The 26,588-nt window shown below is 38.2% G+C and overlaps 1 protein-coding gene across 1 annotated transcript in view; it reads left to right on the top strand.

Moving 5' to 3' along the window:
* LOC118811101 (cadherin-23-like) overlaps window positions 1-25,638 on the top strand; it is a 28,575-nt gene extending 2,937 nt beyond the window's left edge. Inside the window, exons 5-24 of the mRNA XM_036575311.1 lie at window positions 1,490-1,659; window positions 1,938-2,075; window positions 3,043-3,162; window positions 6,701-6,878; window positions 7,826-8,037; window positions 10,653-10,847; window positions 11,560-11,673; window positions 11,857-11,986; window positions 13,554-13,817; window positions 14,152-14,313; window positions 14,771-15,027; window positions 15,178-15,275; window positions 16,244-16,364; window positions 16,947-17,026; window positions 18,485-18,525; window positions 18,668-18,728; window positions 22,179-22,308; window positions 22,558-22,680; window positions 22,982-23,089; window positions 25,114-25,638. Coding sequence (XP_036431204.1) covers window positions 1,490-1,659; window positions 1,938-2,075; window positions 3,043-3,162; window positions 6,701-6,878; window positions 7,826-8,037; window positions 10,653-10,847; window positions 11,560-11,673; window positions 11,857-11,986; window positions 13,554-13,817; window positions 14,152-14,313; window positions 14,771-15,027; window positions 15,178-15,275; window positions 16,244-16,364; window positions 16,947-17,026; window positions 18,485-18,525; window positions 18,668-18,728; window positions 22,179-22,308; window positions 22,558-22,680; window positions 22,982-23,089; window positions 25,114-25,449 — 3,038 coding nt within the window. The 3' untranslated portion in view covers window positions 25,450-25,638. The remainder of the gene's footprint in view (window positions 1-1,489; window positions 1,660-1,937; window positions 2,076-3,042; window positions 3,163-6,700; window positions 6,879-7,825; window positions 8,038-10,652; window positions 10,848-11,559; window positions 11,674-11,856; window positions 11,987-13,553; window positions 13,818-14,151; window positions 14,314-14,770; window positions 15,028-15,177; window positions 15,276-16,243; window positions 16,365-16,946; window positions 17,027-18,484; window positions 18,526-18,667; window positions 18,729-22,178; window positions 22,309-22,557; window positions 22,681-22,981; window positions 23,090-25,113) is intronic.
* Window positions 25,639-26,588: the final 950 nt, after the last annotated feature.

Below are 26,588 nucleotides of genomic sequence, written 5' to 3'. Positions count from 1 at the left end.
ACAGCCACACACCTACAGTACAACAAGCAACACCATACGCTTACCATAGAATACACTGCAGTTCTAAAGTTTGGAATAGCTGTTTTCAATAATGTGGAACCAGTTTGCTTGCAGACAAGGATATAAAATGACCTTAATATGCTCATCTTGTTCAACTTCACAGGTTTTAATTAATTTGTATAGACCTGTGTCCAGAATAGCACACAGAGCTACAGATGAGTGTAAAATAACTAAGAAAACAATACTGAATCAAGAATGAAGTTATACTACGCCTTTGTCTTGTGACAGTAAACAACCAAGTTACCACAGTAACCGTCCTCTGTGATGGTAAAAAAAACTCACTTACTGCTGACTCATTAATTTATAGATTTATTTAATGCAAACCACAGGAAGCCACTAAGATTCTCACACATGATCATAACTTTTAAATATACTGCTGATAACTTTGAAATATAATACTGTTCCTGTTTTTTTTTCTTGTTTTTAAAAGTAGTTGCAAAAAAATTAAAATGCACATTTTCAACTTTGTTGGATCTAATTCTTCAAATAAATACAACACCAAAAAATCATGTTATTTAATGAAGAAGAGTACATTAAACAACAGAAATAGCTACTTTTTGCATTTGAATATTGAATATTCGTGTATGTTATCACATTCTATGTTACCATTGTTTTTTATAAAAACAGCGAGCCACTTTAGTTAACTAAGATTAAGAGGATTTTAGTTTTGCTTTGCTTCACGCCCAACATGCCCAACAACATCCCTTAATTGTGGGTTATCAGAACTAAAATACTAGTTTTTGTGGCGTATACATGAGTGTAACTGTACTTAAGACTATAAGTCACTTTCCCAGAACCAGATTAAGGCCAGAAACTCAACGCAAATACACTAATGCATATGGCAGTGCCTGGCTAACGCATTGCAAACACACACTTCTTCTGTACAGGCTCAGTGTGTATTCTTATGTTACTGTGGCAGTTTAAACACTCACTATTCAAGGGGGGGTCAATAGAGGACAAATCAGAAAGGAATCTACTGTTATTCCATCAGCTTAACATGTGGACAGTAGAGGAGTGTGAGCTGCTTTATTTGTCCTTTAGGAATAAGGAGGCGATACTTGTTTATGCAAGCAAATTGTTTTTGTGAGAGGCTCATCCAACTGCTTGTCTGCTATGATAGATGACCATAAAAAAAAATGCTGGCGGTACAAGACGTTTTAGTCAGGCTTGGCTGTAACTCAGAATGTAGCTTGAGCTTGCTTTGTGTTATGAATTGCGTCGTAACACATTTTAGAATGCAATGACATGGGAAACAATGTTTGCGTAGCTCAAAACCTTTGCGTTTGCATGCTTGAGTGAAGTATGTTTTGGTGTAAACTAAAATTTCCATTGGTGATTCATCATTGGCACTGCAACTTAGTCTAGTCTAAGATACTTTGCACATAGAAAGCAAAGCTTTTTCTCTAATGCACGTTGTTCCCTCTCCAAGGTAAAATCATAGCCAATCGGACGGTGGATTATGAGCAGGTGCAGTGGTTGAACTTCACGGTTCGCACTCAGGATCAGGGCAGCCCGCCAAGGTTCTCTGAACTTCCTGTTTACCTGCGTATTGTCGATGTCAACGACAACAACCCCATCTTCACACAGCCCTCATATCAGGTACATAAACTCAGACGAGACAGTACTCACTGGACAGGACTCCTTACCTTGGTGATCAAGTCACTACTCATTATTAACTTATTGCATCTTTTTAGGGGAGGACTTGGCAACCTTGTGCAATTCTCTGTTTATCCAAATCATTGTTGTATGTCTGCTCAAGACTGATTTAGGGCTACAGAGAACTGTTTAAAGAAATAATCGTAAAAAGCATTGTCTCAGAGCTGATGCTGATTTATGTGTGTGTGTGTGTGTGTGTGTGTGTGTGTGTGTGTGTGTAGAGGCCAGTGTTTGAGGACGTGGCTTTGGGCACCATTATTGTGCGAGTGAGTGCCACAGATTCAGACTCAGGACTCTTCGCAGTTATTGAGTACTCACTGGTGGATGGAGAGGGCAAGTTTGGAATCACCCCTTCTACGGTCAGTGTGTGTGTGTCTATGTGCATGTGTTAAAAGAGTATTGCACCATTTTTTTCTAAATTTTATAGCTTCATAATTCAGAAATTTAGAAAAATAAGTTAGGCCGCAATGTCTACAGCACAAATATATATTATTAGTTATTTACTAACTATTTACTATTTATTATATTCATTTGCTACCCAGAATGAACCTACACATCTTCTGAGTTTTTGTAATGCTGATTATGGTACTATAGTGGCAAATTTGAATAAAAATTGGTTTCATTTATGTTATATTTTCCTAACAGCGCCCTGCATGTAGCACTTCACCACGAAAATGTTTTAGGCCATAATCTTATGTCAGAATCTGATAAGTCACTGTTTCAGGCATTAGGCAGTGCGTTTGTAACCATTTCTGTGAAATATCTTTTAGAAGCATTACAGTCTTTGGACGTCTGGTTCCTATCAACACTACTGTGAACAATTCTGACTCAATTCAGTAAAGAAATCTGAGTCATTAAGTTTCTCTACAATGTACCATTTCACATCAATCTGCTTTCTATGATTTTGTTTACATCTCAATGATTGAATTACGCAGAAATTTGTGAATTCATTTACAGCTATTAACCCTTTGACAGCAAGTTATTACAGTCATTGTGCAAAATCTGTAAATATAATGACAATTAGTGATGATTAATTACACTATGAACTACATTTTCATGTGATTTACATTCTGTATCAACAGGTTTGGGTCAGAGATTTTTTATTAGTGTTGATGTCACAATGATTAAAACAATGGCCACAATGTGAAGGTTTTTTTCCTGCAAAACTAGACGGTACACACACACAAGACAGTGATGATGATGTCTGTGTGTTTATGTGTGCTTTTTAACTACCACATTTAACTCTGTTATGAAACAGTCAAATCTGCAGTGTTATAGCAGTCCCCAGTCATGCCTTCATCCTCATCATCCTCGTCTTCCTCACAGGGTGATATCTACATCCTGTCTCCACTGGACAGAGAGACTAAAGATCACTACACACTCACCGCCGTCGCCCGGGACAACCCCGGGGGCAGCCCCAGCAACCGCAGAGAAAATTCAGTTCAGGTACTTTACTGGACCAGCTTACTGACCGCAGGGCAGGCCAGTCTGAGTGCCAGTAACTTTAACGTGTTTTTGAGAATTGTGTTTTTTATTATTATTATTTGTATAATTTTACCCAAGGCTCACATTTCTTTCATACACTGCCTGTCAAAAGTCAATGGGCCTCACTTACCAACCGTTTTTAGGAAGAAATTTCTTCTTGTAAACCACGTTCGCAGTTTTCACAAAGATTCTGACATTCACCAGTGTTTTCTTATTGGGATTTGTTCTTAGGTAAGAACAGAATCTACACACACTCAAGAGCTCAAAGGTGTGAACAGTTCTGTGGTTTAAGAACATGTCATGAATCTGATGTAAACGTTTTCTTAGGACCTTTCTCAAGAGCATATTTAAGAAAAAGTTCAGGATGATACTGGTAAACGAGGTCCACAGATTTTTTTTTTATTTATGTCAGACCAGTGTTGTTATAGAGACATGTATATAGCGTATTTGCGAGGCTGGGAGGTGAGAGGACACCGGGAACAGGTGTGGAGACAGAGAGCTTTCGTTTATTCACACGCAACACAAAAATCGCTCAGCTTTTCAGCCCACATGCAAAATTAAAGAGCACACTCGCTGGGCTCAGTATATGCTTTGATTTGCTTTGCTTCGTTTTGCTTTCTCTTAGCTCTGCTCTGCTCTGCTCTCGCGTCTCCACTAGTCTCCTTTTCTCTGGGCTCTGCCACCTACTGAGACAAGAGATGGCTATAAGTAGGCTGGCAGAAACGAGGCACAGGTGCACATTATCAGCTACTTAGCCCGCTGGTTCGACAAGTCTGGCTCTCCGTCCTGCATGTGACGCTCTGCCATGCCTTCTCCTCCACAATGTATAAAACAATCCTAATAGAATACTGTCGTGGTATAACGTAACAAGATTTCTGAAAGTATTCAACAACTTCATAGCATAGCTTTCTTTACAGGAAGAAAACGATTTTAGAAAAAATAAATTTTGTAAAATTTGCCCTGAATGACAAAAAGAGATGTGGATCATTTTAAAATGACTGAGAAAGCTGTTTAACATCAACCCCTTAAAATCCCAGGCGTTTATTCAGTAACTACAGGAACTTCAGTGTAAACTGGTTGAGCTGTTCTTAGGTTAGAGAAATGTGTAATTAAACTTTGGACCTGCTGGCAGGCCTTGAGCATTTAAGAGGTTAAAAATAGCTTGAATAAAAGAATGGAGGTAAAGAATGGAAGAATAAAATGGACAATATTAATATAAAGAGTACTTCATATTTGAAAAGTGGTGATCAAATATCTAGGAGGAAAACTTCACAGAAAACTACTGTAGATAGAAAATTACAATATATTATTTATTATTTAATGAATATTCAAAATGTTGAATAAAACATCTCAAAATACTTGTTGGTATTTATTTGTAATATTTGAAGCCATAGTTTAGTAGCTCATCTTTACCAAGACTATCAGTCATTTTTGGAGGCCAACATAAGGAGTGATTTTCTACAAGAGTGACTAAAAACAGTCGAGGAGGAGTTCAGCTTGACAAGTCTTCGTTTCCTGCTGCATTTCAGAGAGAGGATGTTTGTAGAATATCAGCTGAATTTTACAACATACTCACCCGTGCATTGGACCCACAAATGAGGAGCGGAATTGAAACCCCCCTAGAAATGAAAAAATCATGTGAACAGCCTGGCTGGGATAAAATTAACAAAGAGTGCATGGGGTTTACCTAGTTCGCATTCTGGCTTTAACTGAAACTTAGCCGCTTTACTCCAGGGATCATTGGCCTACATTTGCATAACTTCCCATTACCCTAAATGTAGTCAATCAGCCAAGAAGTGATTTGTGTCTGAAGTTTGCTTGTTTAGTTTTGTACCAGAGCCATGAGGCCTGAGCTAACAAGCAATGAAAACTTATAGCCACCACATTAGCACTGTGCAAACTCAATGCAAAAACATGCCTTAAAGCACATTTGACTTGTTAAGTACTCTCACATAGACCTGCTTATGCAGTTTCTTACACTGTATGACACACTGTCTATAAAAACAAACTAAATTTAGACTTGAAGCTGCTGCTGCTACTGTTTTTAGTTGTGTGACATACTTTTGTCCATGTTTATAGATAACAGTATGTCATAAAGGAAGGTGGTAAGGGGGACATTTGGGAAGTTCGTTGGTTGCCAAACTGTTTAAAGCCTATTTTTGAGTAACTACTGTATATTATTTGGCAACCATTCTGAATCTTCTGTCTGAGCTGCAGTGTAAAGAAACATTTTCATTGTCTAAGTACTGTAAAATTCAATGGTCATAACCACACACATCATCTAAACTGCTTATCCTTCTGGGTTGCGGTGGGGTGCTAGAGCCTATCCCAGCTGTCATTGGGCGAAAGGCACAATTGGTCATAACCATTTTTGGAAAATTTAATGCATGAAAATAAACCATGCATATACTGTATTTTAACACTGCTCTTGTTAATTTACAGAAATCGAATGTAAATTCACAAAAGAAAATTATTGTCTTTATTTCACAGACATTTGCATTTATTTTAATGGATGTTATTGTTATTATTGTGGTAAAATATTGAATAACTAGATAAACTAATGAAACTATTAAATTACAGTAAAAGGCAGTATTCCTAAGAAATAACTTAACAATGACTAGTCATTTACAGATTTTTGCCACTATTGTGAAATCTTTATCCAATTTTTACAGATTTTTTTTTTTACAGTGTAGTGCTGCACAGTAAATCATATTTGTATAATTTTGTGATATTAGTTGTCAGGATGAACACATGACACGCTTAGCACCAAAGTGACGTAATTTAGCTCGAACCTTGCTGTCCTGCATGGAGATTAACAAGAAACTTAGCCATTTGTCTAAACAGCCAATCACAAAACACCTGCACAGATCAGAAACTACTCTATTCCTAACCCGACTTTTAAAAATACTTTAAAATGTGATAACTATTCTCACTCTCAGTTGTTGTGTGTAAAATGCCTAGACTGTATGGTAAAATGTATGAAGTAGTAATGGCTACTGTCAAAATATCTGCATAATCTTTGTAGGCCTATGATGTAAAAATATATATACAAATTCACTCCAAACAATAATAGAAAAAACTTTTTAGGGAATTCTCACTGTTTTTAGACTGAACCACCTCATGGAACTCACTCACGTTCCGTAGGCCACACATTTTTCACAAGGGGCACCATTAGCAGTCAAATAACTTGTGATTAAAGTGCACGAAATTGTATTGCAGTTTCGAAGTCAGCAGTTATTAGTATTAGTGCACTATTTTAAAAATTGTATTTCTTCATCATTATATCCAATGGCTTAATCCAATATCGTATTTTATGTCCATATTGTGCAGCTGTAATGTAAGAAATTTGTTATGAGAGTGAGGATCTGAACCCAATAACAAGTCCTTTAGGAGTTTAAAGGGTCCATTTCACATGCCAGGTTTTTTTCAGTCACCCTAGCACCTGTCAAACCAATGAATAACCTTTAACCTTTTCTTTGTTCTTATATTTCTGTGTCAGGTTTTGGTGACAGTTCTAGATGTGAATGATTTCCGTCCGCGGTTCTCCGAGCCTGTGTTCAGCACCAATGTGTTTGAAAATGAGCCCAGCGGGACATCTGTGATAACACTGACCGCCACTGACCTGGACGAGGGGGAAAACGCCCTGCTCACATACAGCCTGCAAGGGCCTGGGGCAGGTAGCGCATACGCAAAGACATTCATATCATAGATCTCTACATTTTTAATCTTCATCGCTTCATCTCCAGGCTTATTATGGATAATCTTCAGACGTATTATTTAGTAGTTAAAGCTGCAGTATGTACGATTTTTTTGTTAAAACTGAAAGAAATTAGATAAGACAGAGCTGAGTTTTGTGGGAGCATTTCGAACTACGTCATATGTCTCTACGTATTGATGTCATATTCACAGGCTCAGAACGAAGGTCCAGATGTTTAGGTCTCAAATGCAAAATCAACGTTATACTGATGAAGATATGATAACAATAGTGGATAATTCGCTCACATCCCTTCATCCCACATGTCCTTCACCAAGTTTTGACTGAGTTCTCTTTGAATACTCTCTCAATGCGCTCACAGTCATCAGATTCATCCGCTCATGGGGGTCCAAAACACGACCCACATTACTAATGTTCTGCTTTGCTGGATATAATCACTGCATTTTCTGCTATTATGTGGCCCCTTCTGGTCATTTCCCAGGTATAGTAATAGGTCTTGTGTTGATTGATTGCCAGAACTTTACATGGATTTGGACTCCAGCTCATGCTCACAAATAACCCCCTCTCTTTTACCTTTAAGCTGCTGGGTAAAAATGCATGTGTGAAATGGGCTCTTATTCCCAGTTTCCAGTACTGTACTGTACTGTGCAAAAGTCAGAGACTTGATTTATTTAATATTTAACTGGAAATTACATAAATGAGAGTAGTTTCTGACTTTTGCACAGTATGTTACTGTATGTAAGTTCTGTACACTGAAAAAGTGATGCATTAAATTTACACATTTCAAAGAATTAAACACATTTAAAAAATCTGATAAATTCAGTGCATCACTTTTTTCAATGTTGTTATGTGAGATTTGAAAGCTTAAGGAGTTTAAAGAACAATCAAACGATTCTCTCTTGTTTTCAGATGCATTCTCTCTGGATCCTGACACTGGTTTGATTCGCTCATTGCGTCTCCTGCACAGTTTTGAGAGGTTTAATCTGACTGTAGTGGCTACAGATCACGGTCGGCCTCCACTCTGGGGCACCGCCAGCCTCCGAATCACCGTCATCGACGTGAACGACAACAGACCTGTCTTTGTTAGACCGGCCAATGGCACCATCATGCACATCCTCGAGGTGAGTGTATGTATGTATACTGTGGTCTATTGCGTGGTTGTTATGAGTCATATTTTCTCAGCTTTTAATCATTTTTGAATTAGTAGTGGTAGATAGAGGTTCAGTAGAAAAATGCTGTAGGATTCCTTTACATTCTATACAACTTCAAAACCTTGAGTGAGTTTTATGTAAACATTTTCTTTTTTCTTTGGGGATGCCCTTTTTTTTAATCTTGCCTGTGGCTGTAGATTCAGACAGCAGGCACCACCGCAGGTGTTCTCCCACACAGAGCGAGATAGCGAGAGGCATTCTGGCAGCGTGTGCTGCAGTACCAGTGGAAGTGTTTCCAGCTTGCAGCCACTGGGCCTTTGAGTGTGTGCGGTGTGTGATCATCAAAGGCGGAATTCCTGGCTCTGCCTCAGAGTTACAGATTACACTTAATTCACAAAGCTCTACATGTGGAACATAGCAAGCCTGCCATGCTCAACAAATGACTCTTTCTTTGTTCGCACAGTCACCGCTCTCCACAGCGGTGTTGGTTACACCTCGTCTGGTCACTACACGCACACATTTCAACTTTCCGCATTTCAAAAACGAGCCATGGCTTGCAGTGGAACGCTGCTGTTTGTCCAAGTACAATGCTCCTGATTGGCGTGTGGGTGAGGGCGAATTAAACTCAATGACGCAAAGTTCTTTCATAAAGGGAATTCCACCAATTTTCCAAAATTTCTGCAAATTTTAATCATTGAGATGTGAACAAGGTCCTTCAGAGTGGTTCGATGTGAAATGCTACACTGTAGACTACAGTCTCTTTACAGTGGTGGTGATAAGAACCAGAATTTGCATGTCTGCAGAGCAAATATAATCATTTTGTTTACTACCCAAAACCACCAGTGAACCTAGGTGTATTTTTATGTATGATGTGTGATAATGGTAAAATAGTAATGAATCTGAAAAAACAAGGCTATGAAGCCTTACAACACTGTGCATGTTCCTCTCTGCCATGAATCACTTTCCAGATTTCCTTTTTAGGCCAGAATCTTATCTCAAAACTACCATAAAACAGTGTCTTACTAACCCTGTTCATGTAGTAGGTTTCTGTGATGGAGCTCTTATAGATATTAAACTCTTCAGACATCTGGTTCCTGTCTTCACCAGTGTGGACAATCCTGACCTCTCGAGAATGGAATATTTCACATCAAACTACTCTGAATGACTCATCACATTTGAATGATTTAATTGCACGGACATTTAAAAAAAATGGTGGAATTTATCTGAAACCTGACATTAAAATTCACAATTTTTTGAGCCTGTTAGTTAATGTCACTGGTCAAATTAAGCTCAATTAATTGTGTTATATCTAGTGGTGTCAAAGTTGATGATTTGATAATGTGTTAACCTGCTAAATTATTGACACCACAAATTTTTATCACCATTAATGCATTTTTTGTGGCTTGACCTTTCAAACTTTCCACTTTGAAGCCTGTTGCATGTTGCTTTAACTAATCTGTGACTGTAACCCTCTTGTACAAATACAGCTTTTAAATGGCGAGGTCCATTGATGGATTTCTTGATAAATCCAGCTATTTCCAGATTTCTGCAATGCTGTAAATGTCTTTGTCACTGAAGTACATTCAGTCTGAAGTATCATATTGTTGCTGTCGGAACAAAACCTTGTCCAAAATGGTAACTTGAAAGGAGAAGGAAAACACATTCTTAGTTTGCAGTAGACATCAATGTAACAAGACTCTTTTTACAAGTAATTTTGGACCATTTCTGTCGGTTCACTGATTATGAAATGTTAGCACAATGCAAAGAGCAATTGGAATTTTCAAATTATGCAAAAAAGTAAACAAAAAATGAGAAAAGTGGAGATACGGTGGAGATGATTTTGTATGACAGTGATGATATATAAGTCGACAGACGAGTGCTTGCGAGAAAACTGTGGATAATTCAATGGCCAGAAAACTAAGGTGTATAATAGTTGTATTGAAGTAGCTGTTTCAGCGAGGCTGAGCCTCATCCTGGGAATACAACAACAAAGATGATGTCAGGTAGGCGCTAAACAGGGGTTTATGCCTTGCTCTTTAATGGTGGTATAACTTTAATAGATGCAGCTCTCAAATAGAAGCATACTTAACTAGTTAACAGCAATTACCGCAGTGGGTAATGAGCAGTAATGCTAGTATTTTTTTCTTCTGAAACATAATATCACTGTCTTTCTTGATAAGAGTGATTGCAATGTGCTGTAGATTACTTGCCCCCAAAATGTTTGTACACGGGTGTAGATACCACTGTCTACACTGATGCATTTACACACGAATAAAGTATATTACAAAGAGAGTATACTAAAGGAAAAAGTTGAAGTAATATATCGATGAAATTATGTTAAATTATTAAATTACATATTTAAATCAAGTTCTTTTTTTCTCTTTCCTTTTGTTTGCCAAAAGTTAGTCAATGTATAATTTTATCTAAATAAGAAATAATAAATACATTTAATAGCATAGTAATACAAGTTTATACTCACATATTTTGTTTGTAACTTCCATGAAAAAGTGGGCATGTTAGAGGAGGAGAAATAAGCTCACAGGTCATTATTGGCCTAAGTTCTGCATTTAATGTTGCGTTTGCAGGAGCAGCCCCCCGGCCTGGTGGTGTATGAGGTGTTTGCGACAGATGAGGATGAGGGTGTGAATGGTGAGGTGCGCTACAGCTTCCTGCAGACCGGAGCAGGGAACAGGGACTGGGAAAACTTCCACATCGACGCTCTGACCGGCGTCATCACCACAGCCGTCAAACTGGACAGAGAGAAGCAGGCCCTGTACAGCGTGAGTGAGGCCTCTCTGAGGCTGCTAGATTATCAGAAGCAGTTTGCCAAACAGGATGATGGCTTTGCTGTGTTGAAATACACTGGGTAGCCACTATATTGTGTACCTGGGAATACTGATCAATTAATTTTTTTATTATTTTTTATTATACTGTTATTATACAGTAGCTTTCTAGCAGTACCCAAAGCAGTTGTAGTTTTTCCAAAGTTTCTCAAGATACATCATCAGAAGGATGTTTTCCAAGTCTTTATACCGGAAAATCTTGCTTTAGAAAGTATTTCAGCCCCATTCTAGGAGGCGAGTAGGCACATTTACAACAGATGAAGCAATGATTACATGTTTCATGCTGGCTGGTGTGTCTTTTTAAGTAAAGGAGACAATGCTGTCTAGTCAGTAGTTTCACATCGCTGCTGTCGGAACAAAACCTCTATTATAATTTGAAGATGCCTGTTGCCCTTTACATTGTGTTTAGATTTCATGATGAATGGACCTAAAGAAACAGCCCAAAAGGCCTTGGAAAGAAGTCTGGTTTCATTGACTTACATTGAAAGTAAAGCATATTTTTTCCTTCTCCTGTAAAGTTATCAGTTTGATGATATGAGGTTTTGTTTCGATAGCAGCGATATACTGATTCACTGTCCACTTTTTGCAGTATTAGGTACAACTCTGGCAGACATACAGTAATGCTGAGTATCTGTATGATTCTCTGTAGCTGATTGTGGTAGCGTATGACCTAGGCCAGCCTGTCCCATACGAGACCACCCAGCCTCTGCAGGTGGCCCTGTCTGACATAGACGACAACGAGCCTGTCTTCCTCAAACCACCGGTTGGTTCCTTTACTTCTCAATGCTCCTGTTATTAAGCTTGGTTACGATACATATTGATAGTGGATTGTTTTCCAGCATTACATACTATGTGCAAAGTGATGTGTACTGTTTCTCTCTCTCTCTCTCTCTCTCTCCCTCTCTCTCTCTCTCTCTCTCTCTCTCTCTCTCTCTCTCTGTCTCAGAGAGGTGGACTGCTGTTCCAGTCTCTGTCTGTCCCAGAACACTCTCCTCCTGGCACTGTGGTGGGGAATGTTACAGGAGCTGTGGATGCAGATGAGGGCTCCAATGCTATTGTCTACTACTTCATCGCAGGTTGGAATACAGCATCAAATCAGCCCTCCCGATAACATTAAATAGCCCTAGGGATACTCTTATACAGGAAAACTGTGATGATCAGCATTTGAGTTGCAAAATATTTTCCATAAATAATCTTTATTTGAAAGCTGCCTACATAGAAACATGTGCATTAGCAACCAATAACATTGAAAAACAATATTTTACTCTTTATAAACAATGTAAATCCAAATTGACAAGAGGACACAAGATGGGTTATGAAATAAACGACATGATGACGCTCAGACTCGAATGACGTACAGTTTATCTGTATATAATACTGTTATGAATCATCATTCTTGGGAAAAGGAACTTACACGGTATATTTCAGTTTTTGATGATAGTTCAAGATTTTGAAGCCCTCAAAATAAAGTGATAATTCTCATACATATCATTTTTGCTTGAAGGCATTTTTCATGTAACTGATATATGGCATTCTTAATTAGGCCTCTGCCTTGCAAGTTATATTATTTGGGAACAGTGCTCCATAACAGTGTTATAGATGGATCAAATGTCCATCATTTTAGTTTAGTACAATGTTAGCTATCTCATAAAACATTTTATGTTGCATTGCATATTTTATGTTTTATCTTGCAAATTCTGACATAAGCTGAAATATTGCTTTATAAATGTGTTGTTTAATGCTTGTGTTATGAAGTCCCTATATAGGTAACCTTCAAATCAGATGTTGAAACACTGTTGAAAGAAGCATCATACCCAAGTAATGAGCGTATAAGGCCTCGTTAAGAAAATCAGATGTCAGATGAGTTATTCTAGCTATTATAGATCTGTGTGGCTGCTGACAAGACTTGCTAAAAACTGTAGTTTTTCTCAGGTAGAAATACATACAACTGATAAATGGTGTTAATAGGCATTTGCTTTAGTTCAACTTGAGAAAGATGCTTCATAACAGTGTTATAGACAGAACAAATGTCAGTCATTTAAGTTTAGAGCACATTAAGTCAACGCAGTGTCATTTACTTCATAAAACATGTTGTGTCATTTTGCTACTATGGGCAAAAGCTGTTTATAAATACTCAAGCATTGCTTTAGACATATATAATGCAATGTTTATGCAAGTGCTATGTAGTTCCTGTATTCCTAGAATACAGTATAGCATTGTGATTGTGGTATTTTTGTATTATAGTATAATCATTGTTTTTATGTACTGCTATGTCAGAATTGTGAATCTACTCTTCATAGCTGTCTGAGGGAAGGCATTTTAGGTGCTTTCAAATGAGAATCAAGTTAATTGCTTGTAAAGTGTGCTCACTCTAAAACATACATTCCAAAAGTGTTTCACAAAAATGTCCTGTACCATTTCACAAGCTCATCAGAGGGATATTTCAACATGTTTCTGACCGTAATTGACGTAATTGCTCTTGCATCAGTAGTATTGCGCTCTGAGTGAGGAACTTGAACTTCTGTCTTTCTTTTTTATCTGCCTTCATGGGCGGGGGGTGGCGGGGGGTGCTTATTTAAAGAGTTATTTCTAAAGAAAAATACCTGTATGTCACAATATTCTAATGCTGCTGGTGGTCTCTAGGGGGAGACACTGAAGGCAACTTTGGCCTGAGCGTGGCCGGAGTTCTGCGGGTGAAGAAGGACCTGGACCGCGAGGAAATTCCAGTGTATTCCATCATTGTCAAGGCGTCCAGCAACCGCAACTGGTCCCCACCAAGGGGTCAGAGGTCCCAGAGAAATCGGGCGCTTGACCCCAGCCGTGACCCGACGCTGCAAGAAGTCAGGATCTACCTGGAGGACATCAATGACCAGCCCCCGAGATTCACCAAGCTGGAGTATACTGCAGGTATGGGAGTGAGCGTTAAATTCACATTACAGGGTTGAAAGTGACACAAATTGGATTTGTAACCCAGATCAGATTTTTTAGACCTGTGTGACTACAAGAATCATAATCTTTTCAAAGTCAAGAGACCAAAGGATACATATGTAGTAATGGAAGGAATTCCTATGTCCCTTGTGATCTAAGGCCTACTCTTAATGAACTACTTTGGCAGTGGAATTGCAATTATTATCTCTATTATACATGTAAACATATATATTAATATAAATGACTAAGTTGACATCAGAGCATTTATTGGTATTGTATGTTGTCACACTGTATTTGGTCTTTCTTTCTGCAGGTGTGGCTGCAGATGCTAAGGTGGGCTCTGATTTGATCCAGGTTCAGGCCATCGATAATGACATCGGCAACAACAGCCTCATTCTGTATCACATTCTGTCCATCCGCTACATCAAACTGCTGTCCAACGATTCTGAGGACATTGGCAATGTCTTCATCATAGGTATGTATCTGCTGATGGTGCTGTAACCTACAGTTACTAACCTTAAGTGCTTCACTAATAAGATCTTGGAATTAATCAGACTTGAGACTTTTTCAGGATGCTTTTTTAAACAGCAGGTTAATGATTCACTGTAAATGACAACAAACCCTTATTTTTAGTTGAACACATTTTTCCAGTGACCATTATTTATGCAGAAGCTGATTTCAGTGCTAATCACTTTGAATTCTCATATGATTTTTTAAAAATGTTATTTTACATAAATATGACATAATTTGTTTTATTGTATTCTGTTCTCCATTAAACTCTACTCTATTCTATTTTATTATATTCTATTTTATTCTTCATCAACCTCTATTTTGTCGTATTTTATTCTTTTTTCCCATCAACCTCTAATATGTTCTGTTTCCATGGACCTCTATTCTATTCTATTCTATTCTATTCTATTCTCCTTGGCCAGGTGAAACAGATGGTATAATCCGAACATTTGACCTGTTCACGGCGTATGACCCGGGCTATTTTGTGGTGGAAGTGCTGGCAAGGGACCTGGCTGGACACAGTGATGTGGCCCTAGTTGGCATCTACATTCTCCGGGATGACCAGAGGGTGAAGCTCATTATTAATGAGATACCAGAACGGGTCTGGCTCTTCCAGGAAGAGTTCATTACCCTGCTGTCAAACATCACAGGAGCCATAGTGAACATGGACGATGTACAGGTATTTGTGGTTGTGTCATGCACCATAAGCCTGTTTGAATAAGCATCATGTATCTCACTGCATATCAAATGAGCAATCTGTGAGAATTAGTCTCTCTCTCTCTCTCTCTCTCTCTCTCTCTCTCTTCCTCCTTTGATTATCCTCCCTCAGTTCCACGTGGATAAAAAGGGCAGAGTGAACTTTGCACAAACGGATGTGCTGATTCACGTGGTCAACAAGCAGACCAACCGCATCCTGGATGTGGAGAGGTCAGTCTACCTCTTCATTATTCATTTTCAGATTTAGTACTATACTGCTTATCAAACGTTTGGGGACACCATTCCTTCTACTCTCTGGTTGTTAGGCTACAATAAGTAAGATATTTTTTTAATTAAAAGAAGTAGCTTTACTGAGTCAGAGGGAAAAAAACATGCTAAAATATCAATAATTTAAAAGTCTGAGTTGTGAAGTCGGAGTTTTCTGAACCACGTCTCATGTCTTTATGTATTAATATCGCACACACAGGCCCAGAAAGTAGGTCTGGCTTGATGTTTAGGTATCAAATGCAAAATCAGCATTATACTAATGAGGTTATGATGACAACAGTAGATAATTCACTTACATCCTTAGAAGACACGTCCTTCACCGAGTTCTGAGTTCTCTTTGAATACTTCTTCAACACGCTTGCTGTCCTCAGATTGTGTGAAGGCACAGCCGACATTGCAGAATGTTCCTCTCCAAATCCCCAAATCTTAAATAATGTAGCTTTAATTACTGCTTTTTAATCAAGTGCATTATTTACACTATTCCATGTAAATATTTTGATTATTTAGCAGACATTTTTATCCAGTATGCAGTCATAGCTTAACATAACGTTAGCAATCTTGTAGTATTCCTACCAGGATTGAAGAACCATTAGCCTTATGTGTTTTATCTGGTTGTGTTATCTACTTCATCTACATAAATCTTCCATTTAAATGAATTGAAAAGAATGGAATGCTGACCATTAGTGACAACTTTTTTTAGAGTGTGCACAAGCTAAAAATAGGGCTCTGAATTATTGTATGTAATGACTGGCTGTAATTCCATCATTCCCAGTTTCCTACATGACCCCAATTTTTTTATAAGCAGTAGGACATTTATACATGTATACAAATGAAATGCCTCAATCAATAGGCTATTAAAAGTCTCAATCAATAGGCTATGCTGACTAACGGTCTGTTTGACACTTTGGCAGGGTGATTCAGATGATTGATGAGAATAAGGAACAGCTGAGAAATCTGTTCAGGAACTATAACGTGCTGGATGTCCAGCCTGCAGTGAGTGCACGAGCCCCTGATGACCTCACTACCCTACAAGTGAGTGTGTGGTTTATGTATGTGTGTGGTTAGATTCCATTGTTTTGAAGTAAATGTGTCCTAAAGTCTGAAAATCAGTGTATAACATTAAGAACTGTCACTACTGAAACAATTAAGTAAATATTTTTGTTTTTTAATGAAAAATTGTATTATTTTATGTATGTACAACCGTTATAACCGATATACTGGCTAGCGTTTTGAAGTTCTGCTCAACATTAGCTAAAATTGTCACTACCGAAGCAGTCACTACTGACACTACTGAAATTCGGTAAAGTTTAAAGATTGTTTAGGTAGTGAAAAATGGAATGTTCAATTTATTTAAATAAAATACACATAAATAAGGTATAGGGTGATTCAACACAAGAGAATTTTAGTCAAAATGAAATTTGTTTTCTGCTCTGACTTTGAACCAGTTTGGTAGAATGATCTGTTTGCTGTATGTGATTTTTATGCTCTCTCTCTCTCTCTCTCTCTCTCTCTCTCTCACTCTCTCTCTCTCTCTCTCTCTCTCTCTCTCTCTCTCTGTCTCTCTCTCTCACTCTCTCACTATCTTACTATCTCTCTCTCTCTCTCTGTGTGTAGATGGCTATAATAATCCTGGCTGTGCTGCTGTTTCTGGCAGCCATGCTGTTCATCTTTATGAACTGGTACTACCGAACAGTGTAAGTAATTTTTAAAACCTTATGTGTGTCTTACATCTGTTTCATAGTTCATTACACTGCACAACAAATGTAGTTTCACTTGAAATTATAAAATTTTTAATCAGTTTCTTGAACAGCAGGTTTAATCTGTAAGCTTTTTGGGTAACACTGTATAAAAACAGGCTTCTATAAAGAGCAACTTAATCATTATTTATAAAACAGATAGTTCTGGTCCTAAAATCTGATTGGCTGAGCTGCGTTCGAAGCCGTTGTAAAATCCATGATGTACACACACATGTTCGCAGTATAAAAGTCTAAAATATGTCACTTGAATGGATTACACAATTCAGATGTTTATGTTTCATAACAGAAGTTGCGTCAAACCCAGGCTGAATCCCAAACGGCTCCATACTCCATAAATAGTGTGCTAGCTATGAAAGTTTAGAAATTCTAGCCTCTACAGCCAAATAGTGCATCATTTATCAAGTATGAATGTGGCTGAGTCCCAAATTATTTCTTATAGCTATATTTTGCACTGTTGGGCTGCAGGATCCAGTATTTAAATTCCTACGTAGTGCACTATGTAGGGAGCAGGGAGCCATTTGAGATTCATCCCCAGCACAAGAAGAGGGTGCTAAATAAGACTCGCGGTGGTAATTTGGTGATCAAAAAGTACTCGTAAAGTGAAAGTTTTTGCATTAAACAGTGCTGTGTTATCATATTTTCATTGTTATACGACAAAAGGTTTTTAAAAATCATGAAATGACTGCAATATACAGCGATGAGCGACCGAACCTTCTCCTCATTCAGTGGTCCATAGTTGCTTGGGAATGATACCATACTTTAAAGCAACTACCAAAATACCTTATGTCAGTTATTATTAATAATAAATTATTTTCTGAAAAATTTTGTATTTTTTTATATTTTATATTTTATGGTCGGCGTTTTATAAAAGCGATAAGCCACTTGAAGCTTACTGCAATTTTGTCACAGGGAAGGGATTTTTACTCCGCTTCATGTCATGCCTAAGAAGACCCTTTCCATGCTAAATTCGCAGTAACACACGGCCTCTCACGGCTTATTGCTTTATTAACAAATCGTTAATGATAGTTAGTTATTAAATAATACTTACTTGGTCATCAATAATTGCCACAACTTGAATGATTAACCTTTTATCCATGTGCCATGCACCTAATTAAAGAATTATGCTGATTAAAGAACTATAATGCTGTTTTCCTCATTTTCAACAATACGTGTAATTGGATCAAACTTTTGAGTTTGACTGTATGTGTAAGTGATGTAGTTAAAATTCAGTTGCACATTCAAGTTTGAGGTTAAGAAATAACTTACATAGCATTCATTTTAACTGAAATTGAGGGTGAAGTACAGTTTGAAACACATAACTGAGAGATTGTTGAAATGCTGTCGTGCCACTCAAGTCGTCACCTGCTAGTTATTTATCTGTGTGCTTTCAAACAGACACAAGAGGAAGCTGAAGGCCATCGTCGCTGGCTCCACAGGTGAGAACATCACAGTAGAGGAAGTATAGAGCGTGCCACGGTCTACACCAGGAACTCTTACAAGCACGGCTTTATGTTTGTTTGTTGTTGTGTTCTGTGAGCTTAACAAGCTCCGTTTGTTCTCTCTCTGCCTGCTGTCCAGGCAACCAGGGACTGATGGACATCCTGGATATGCCCAACACCAACAAGTATTCGTTTGAAGGGTGAGCCAGCGACAAGTCAATAGAAGCGATAAGCCTTCCACATAAACAAACAGATAAATCAGCGAGATAAAAGTTTGTGTGGAAAAACACGCACAAATGGAAATATCTTATTCTTTCAAAAACATTTTCAAATTAGTGGTCGTTGGTGTCTAAAAATAGAGGTCGCTGGGAAGCAGCGTCAGTGAGAATCTTATCTACTAAGTCTTCTGTATAAATAATGAAGGGGTGCAGATAGCGTGCATGCACAGGAGCTTTGCTGCTTGACTATGGAGTCATGGATTTTCCCAGTTATGACACACTGGCAGAACTGAAGTGACTCAAATCCTAGAATAACTTATTATCCTTTTTTCTGTTCCCCCAACTATACAAACTGCCTAAGTCTTCTCAGCTAGGCTGGTTGGATGATTTAAGAAGGAATTCCACCAGTTTTTCAAAATTGTTGCAGAATTAAATAGTTAAGATGCAAACAAAGTCATTCAGAGTGGTTTGATGTAAAATGCTTGATTAAAGCAAAACTTGCTGAATCAAAATTGTTCACAGTGGTGGTGATAGGAACCAGACATCTGAAGCATTTAATACCTCCAAAAGTTACTTCACAGGAAGCTATTGCATGAACTGGTTATTAATATGTTGCATTTTGCATGAAAGATGTTTTTCAGCAGTTTTAAGATCAGGTTTTGGCCTAAATTAAAGCCATTCTTGCTGGACTGATACATGCAAGGCATTGTGAGGCAAAATAGTGCCCAAAGAAAACTCAGAAGATTCATGTAGTCATTTTGGATGGTAAATAAATGGCAATGTAGCATTTGTTTGTGTAGCATTGTGACCCCTGGTCCCTGTCACCACCACTGTAAAGAAATCTGAGTTGGTAAGTTTCTCTGTTATAAACCAATTCATATTAAACCACTATGAATGACATTAGTTAGATCTCAGTGAATGAGTTATGCAGAAATTTGGAAAATTTATAATTCCTCTTTAATGACCTCCTTAGAGATCAATAAATATCAGTATTACGACATAACAAAAGCCAGTAAAGTACTGACTTGAGCAATTCTTGGCAAGCAAAATAATCCTATATCTAATCAGTATATGTGATATTTCTCATTTTGAGATTTTAATAAGAATATTATATGATTCAACTTATTTTGAGACATTTTTGTTTGTTTTTAACATACTTTATCTATGGAAATTGCCTTATAATTTTGCCTTATAATTACAAATAGTAGCTTTCCTCAAGCATTTCTTAAAAAAAAAGGTTCAATAGATAAAATGACTTAAAACAAGTAACAAACATATAGAAATAGGATAAATAATCTTTCTGTATTATTGCAACAACAACATATTGACAAGATTTGATATGTTTTCACATTTGTTTTTTGCACTATGATGTTCTTTTTGATAAAATCTTATCACGACAAAATGGCAAAAAGCATGGCTAGGTCTGTTTCGGTACAGTAGTAGTAGGCTGCTTTTGCCATGATGCTTTAATTGCATTAAACATTTTCTGTGAATTTTGCTGCAGGCTGACCATTTCCATCAAAGTGATTTCAGACCCTCCAGGAATTTGGGATCTTGCAGGCATGGGAATTCATGCAATTAAACCAGTCCTCACAGTATCAGCCAGTGCTCACAGTTTTGTCCAGTCACTGCTTTATTTCTGCACTAAACATGTAAATCTGTGATGTGCTTTCAAAATGAAGCTTGTAGCTTCTATGCTACCTTCTGGTAAACCCAGTCTCTGCCTCTCCGCCCACACGTAGACAGAGTGTCTGATATCTGAGCTAATCTGGCCACAACTGGTGATTTTGTCAGTTCTATTCTGATTGTTTATCTGCCAGTCTGTGTGAACACTCTTCTGTGTTGTTTTCACCTTAGCTGCTGGGTTCATAGTATTATAGTAATAGTATCATAGTAGTATCATAGATTCGCAGCACTACTGGATGCTCTTAGTTCTTTAACTTAATACATTTTCTCAGATTTCCTGACTATTCCTAAGATTGATGTATTTAGGTGTATTTATGTTTAGTTGGCAGAGTGCATATGTGGATAATCTGTCTGTTTTTTGAGACTTTAAAACAGTGTTATATTTTAGTCATTTTATATTAGACTCTTTTTGATATATAAAACACTTTTTGAGCAATGCTGCTTTGCAATCAAGCATTTTAGTCTGCAGCAGCCCCAAAAAGTGGCCACAAAATCCTGGTGGGTCTGTGATTTATAGCAGTAGTAAAGCTTACATAATGATGTATGTTCTTGACAGAAAAAGGATAAAGTGCTTTTTGCTTAAAAAAGTTTGCTTAAAATTCCCTTTAAAAGGATTTGTTTGACACTTTCCTATCAAAAATAATCATGTGCATCACAAATTGTTCACACCTTTTATTTGTTTGACCTCTGTGACTTCTATGGCCTGCTCTTAAGGGTGACAAATGGGCAGAACATACTATTATTATATATTGTAATCGTTACATTACTGTGCAAAAGTCAGAGACCACACTTAGAACAGGAAGTAGACAAAAAAGAAGCTGTGCACTAGAATGCTGAAACTGGACAGCTGTGATGTGGACAGGCCTGGATCATCCCATGGGTTTTACAGGCTCGTGCCGAGGGGCACAATCCACTTGGGTCCCCAAGCAAGCAAATATGACCAAATTTAAACAGCTGTCCTGACTCACAGTGGGAACTTAACATTAAGCTATCATAGTTATTTAACATTTGAATACTGAATTTAAGAGCTTTGTGTCTAGAACCACTTATATCTTATTTTAGCTTTTCATATCACACGCACCAAACTATACAGATTTCTGAGAATAACTTAAAAGTTCTTGACAAATAAATAGGTAAGTAGGAAGGTAGGTAGGTGGGTGGATGGCTGGGTGGTTGGCTGGTTGGCTGGGTGGCTGGGTAGGTAGGGGCCTACCAAATATTTGTGTCCGGTAGCCTAAAATTGGTATGGAGTAAGTGTTATGGCCTGATTCCTATTATTTGGACTGTAAAAAGAAGAAAATTCAACCAACTTCTAACACTGAACTTTGCAAGTGTGGAAAAATATCACTGCAGATTTCTTTTTAAAAACTGAAAGCAAGTCTCCTGAAAAGAACAGAAGCTGTAAGAAAGGCCAAATATGGACACGCTAAATACTAAAAAATGTGACATTATATTTAGTTGTTGAGGCTTCTATGTAATTTTCTGTTAAATACATGTTTTTCTGAAGCTGAATAACTTGTACTTAATGGCTGTTTTGATGAATTAAATAAATGAAATAAAACAAATAATAAAAAAGAATTTCAATTAAAAATATTTAATAATTTTCTTATCACTGTATATAGCAGTGTTAAAATGTTTTTACATTATATCCCCCAGATGGAAATCTGCCTAATGAATGAATCATGATCCGTAATAAGTACTTAATTTTGTATTTGTGTGTGTGTGTGTGTGTGTGTGTGTGTATAGAGCCAATCCTGTTTGGCTGGACCCATTCTGCAGAAACCTGGAGCTGGCTGCTCAGGCTGAGCATGAAGACGATTTGCCTGAGAATCTGAGTGACATCACTGATCTGTGGAACAGTCCGGCTCGCACTCACGTCAGTCACGCACACAAACACAGCTGCACACCACACACTTCTGCTTTGCACTGAGTGGTCACTCTTGCATCCAGCTCCTCAACAACACTTCTGATCAAATCAGAAAAACAAGCACAGACTGTTACCTTCAGTTGTTACTTCTTCTCTTTTAGTTTCTTCCACTAAACCAACTGCACATCTCAAATAAGCCTGTTGAAGAGATTCACATAAAATCATTAGAAAAATAAATGTTTTAATTACAATCTACAGGGCACTTTCGGCCGCGAGCCTCACGCCTCTAAACCAGAGGATGACCGCTACCTCAGAGCTGCCATTCAGGAGTATGATAACATCGCCAAGCTAGGCCAGATCATGCGGGAGGGACCCATTAAGGTGAGTTCTTATAGTAAGCAGCAGATTCATGATAAGCAATGTATAGCATACAAGCCTTGTCCACACTAATACGGGTACATTTACAAGCACTGTTTTGGATTAAAACATTCCATGTTTTAATCCAAAGACATGAGAAAGACATGAGAAAAACTTTTTCAAATATATCCGTTTTAGCATGGACAAAGTCTATTGAACACATCTTCGTGGCCATGGAGCTGAATGGCCAGTAATATCAGATCTAGCCCTGAACTGATGGGCATTTCACCACCACATCAAATAACCAATCCTGCTATCTGATCAGGGCTCACTGCTAAAGGTGGTACTGGACGATTATCTGAGGCTCAAAAAGCTGTTCGCCGCCCGTCTGGTTACCAAGTCAACCAGTCAGGACCAGTCATCAATCACAGAGGTGGGAGGCGTGGCTGGACCCTGCTTTAGCTCTTCTTCCTCTCTGCTGGCTAGAGGACCTCCGCTCTCACGGGTCTTTCTTTGGAAGACCCTCACTCTAGCTCTGAAGTGTTCTTTTAAACTATACTTAAAAGACAGATTTCCCAGACATGAGTTAAGCATTTTCCCTAGCTTTTAAAAGCACCTCTTTTAGTGTGTGTCTGGGACATCGGCCTGTTGTCTTCTGCAATTTTTGCTAACACCTTGCAGTTTCACTCCACTCTACTAGAAGTTTCCTGTTGGAGGTCTTGTGTGGTCACTTTTTTCTCCTTTTTGCTTCACAGATATGTGGCTGTCTGTTCTTGTGACTGGTTTGCAAAGATGAAGAAATGAATGTCTGAACACTGTTAGGTGCTATTTGGACAGAAGTACTTTTACATGGCATGGTGGGGTAATGTTATTATTACTGGTGTTTCTCAGTGATTTTAGTCCTAATTCACCACGTCAGTCATTTTTATAGACTTATGTGGTGGCTTTTACCTACTATAAAATAACTTGTTAAGTTATATCGTGTGCAAATGGCCATGTCTCTGAATATTCCCTCATATCCTGCGGAGAAATTGTTTTCAAGTACAGAGCTACTCATAGAAGCATTTACTTGTATTCTCTGAGGCCCAAATCAAGCCGATACAGTTCCACCTCGTGTGCAACTTGTGCAAAAAAGTTGGATTTTATTTATTGACTGCCGACAGTAAATTCCAACAATAATGTTAATGACACAATATTAATTCACTTAAGGCAGCTACCTTGATGATTAGGGTAAATAAAGTTGCCATTATATTAAATGTTTAAACATCCCATTGGAAAGAAACTTCTCAAGTCCCACATTGTACTGAACTAAGACAACCATTTCTCAGTCTAGGAGCCTTCTTATTTTTGATGCTGATAATATTTACTATTGTTTTTCCCTGAGCCAGACTCCTTTTGTCTAATGCTTATTTATACTAAAGAATTGAATGAGAATTACAATTAAGCCTCCTGAGCCAGCAAAGACAAACATTTGAGCACAAAAAATCCTCTGCGATGTCTTCTGTTTCTGAGCCTCTGAACGTATGACATATGGAACTTTTCTTTAATATGATGTGTGTAAATCGGGTATCCACTCTCATCTCTGTAACTTACAATAATGTCTTATCCTGTGTAAATCTATCATGACCATTACAAACGTTCTGTGGTAAAATGACATTACCCCACCTCCCCATGCAAAACTAATCCTGTCTGAATTGTACTTAAAAATTTCCCTTTTTTCCCTCACACATACAGTCCTATGCAAATGTTTTTGAACGCAAGATTTGTTGTAGTCAACATAAGTGAACATAAGTCCTCTATAGACAACTTAAACATGCAAATTTAGTGCACAATTTATATATATTTGATTAGTTTTATTTTACATAAACGTTTTTTTTACAAGCCTTATTTATTTATTTATTTATTTATTTTTCACCCAATGTGTTAAACTTAGCAAGTAAACAGTAATTGTGCATTAAAATATGCAGAGATTTGCTCTGTGTAGAGAATGTGTTAACTTATTTCCAGAAAATTAGCAAAACACAGAATTTGGCTAGGGGTGCCCAAACTTTTGCATATGGCTGTGTATTCCCATGTCGCTGCAGCTCCACAGACTAGGCCTCAGCTTGGGTGGGAGAAGCCCCAGTTTGTGCGGAAGTCAGTCAGCTAGCAACTAATTACTTTATCTAGCTAGCTAAAGTGATAGCACTTTTTTAAGGAACACATACTGGGATATATTTCAGTAAAGATTAGACACTTCTAAATGGTTTATTCACTGCGCATTAAACTTTATTCATTATGACTAACTAGCTAACATTGTACTTAAGCCTAACTATGACTTTTATTTTGAAAGAGCAGTTTACATTCACCCAGGCAGGGGCTTCGTCTGGAGCTTCACATTCTTGATCTGAGGGGTTGCAGTTGGATACTTTGTATTGCTCAATAGTTGTATTCCATCCATTCTCCTTCTGTGGTCAGCTGGTCCAGAGCGACCTGGACGACGATGACGATGAGCGAATCGGTGTAGGAGGAGGAAGAGGAACACTTCGATTTAAGCACAAGCACCCGGTGGAGCTGCGCGGCCCAGACGGCGTGCACGTGGTCCATGGCAGCACAGGCACCCTGCTGACCTCTGACCTCAACAGCCTGCCAGAGGACGACCAGCGGGCCCTGGCCCGATCCCTGGAGGCATTGCACGCTGACGGCGGACTGTACGCTGAGCGCAATGCCCGCACTGAGTCAGCCAAGTCCACACCCATGCACCGCAACAAGGGCACGCTGTCCGAAAGCCCGCTGGAGATAACAGAGTTATGACTAGCCGAGGCCTCGCTGGTTTGAGAAGAGCTGCGCAGGACTAGCCCCTCTTGACCCCATCCTTCGTTAACTCCTCATCCTCACTCTGCTGAGAGCAGGGATGAGCATGATAACCCTGTTTACCACTTAAATATATACATTTTTAACAATATTTGAAAATCTCAACAAATATTTTGACTGTTAACAACATAAGGTTTTATTATTCGTTTATTTAGTGCAGTTAGCATATAAAGTGATCTGTACCTGAATTATTATCTTTATTTATTATTATTTATCTTTCTTGTAGGCGTATGTGTATTCACACCCTACAAGCTGACCTACAGAAGGATAGTCTCCATACACAGAGATCATTTTGCTTAGCATTAGACCCAATATAGGTGTACACTAAATGGCCAAAAGTATGTAGACACCTGAACAACACATCTACATGAGATGCATGTAGCTTGCCCATTTAAAAACCAAGCATTAATATTGATTAATTTTGATTGAAGAGAAGGCCTGGCTCACAATTGACCTTGCAATTCATCCCAAATGTGTTCAGTGGGGTTGAGGCCACTGGAGTTCACACCAAACTCATCAAGCCATGTCTTTATGGAGCCCACTTTCTGCACAGGGGCACAATCATAATGGAACAGGAATGGGCCTTTCCCAAACTGATGGTAGCATATAATTGTCTGAAATGCCTTTGTATGCTGTCGCATAAACATAACTTTTCACTGGTACCAAGGGGTCAAGCTCAAACCCTGTTGGCACTATGCAAAGGTGGCATCCTATGACAGTGCCATGTTTAAAGTCACCGTGTCACTGTGGTATGATCCATTCGACTGACAATGTTTGTCTATGGTGATTGCATGGCTATGTGCTTGATTTTATGCATCCGTTTGCAAAACACCAAAACTTAATAATTAGGAATGTCCACATACTTTTGGCCATGTACTGTACTTTAAACAACCAAAGGACTAAAATCAAAATCGAACTATCACCAAAAATGCTGTGGGTATTCTTAAAAAGAACCTCAAGGGGTAACCATGTGACACCATGAGGACCAATCAGAGTTAGGGGGAGGTCTCAGAACAAACAATGCAGTGATTAGTAGTCCTGTTCAGCAAGTTGCCAATGCCAAACCATACAAGCTCAAA

The sequence above is a fragment of the Colossoma macropomum genome, unplaced genomic scaffold, assembly GCF_904425465.1.
Source record: "Colossoma macropomum unplaced genomic scaffold, Colossoma_macropomum, whole genome shotgun sequence".
Classification (NCBI taxonomy): domain Eukaryota; kingdom Metazoa; phylum Chordata; class Actinopteri; order Characiformes; family Serrasalmidae; genus Colossoma; species Colossoma macropomum.
This window is presented reverse-complemented; position numbering and strand designations above follow the sequence as displayed.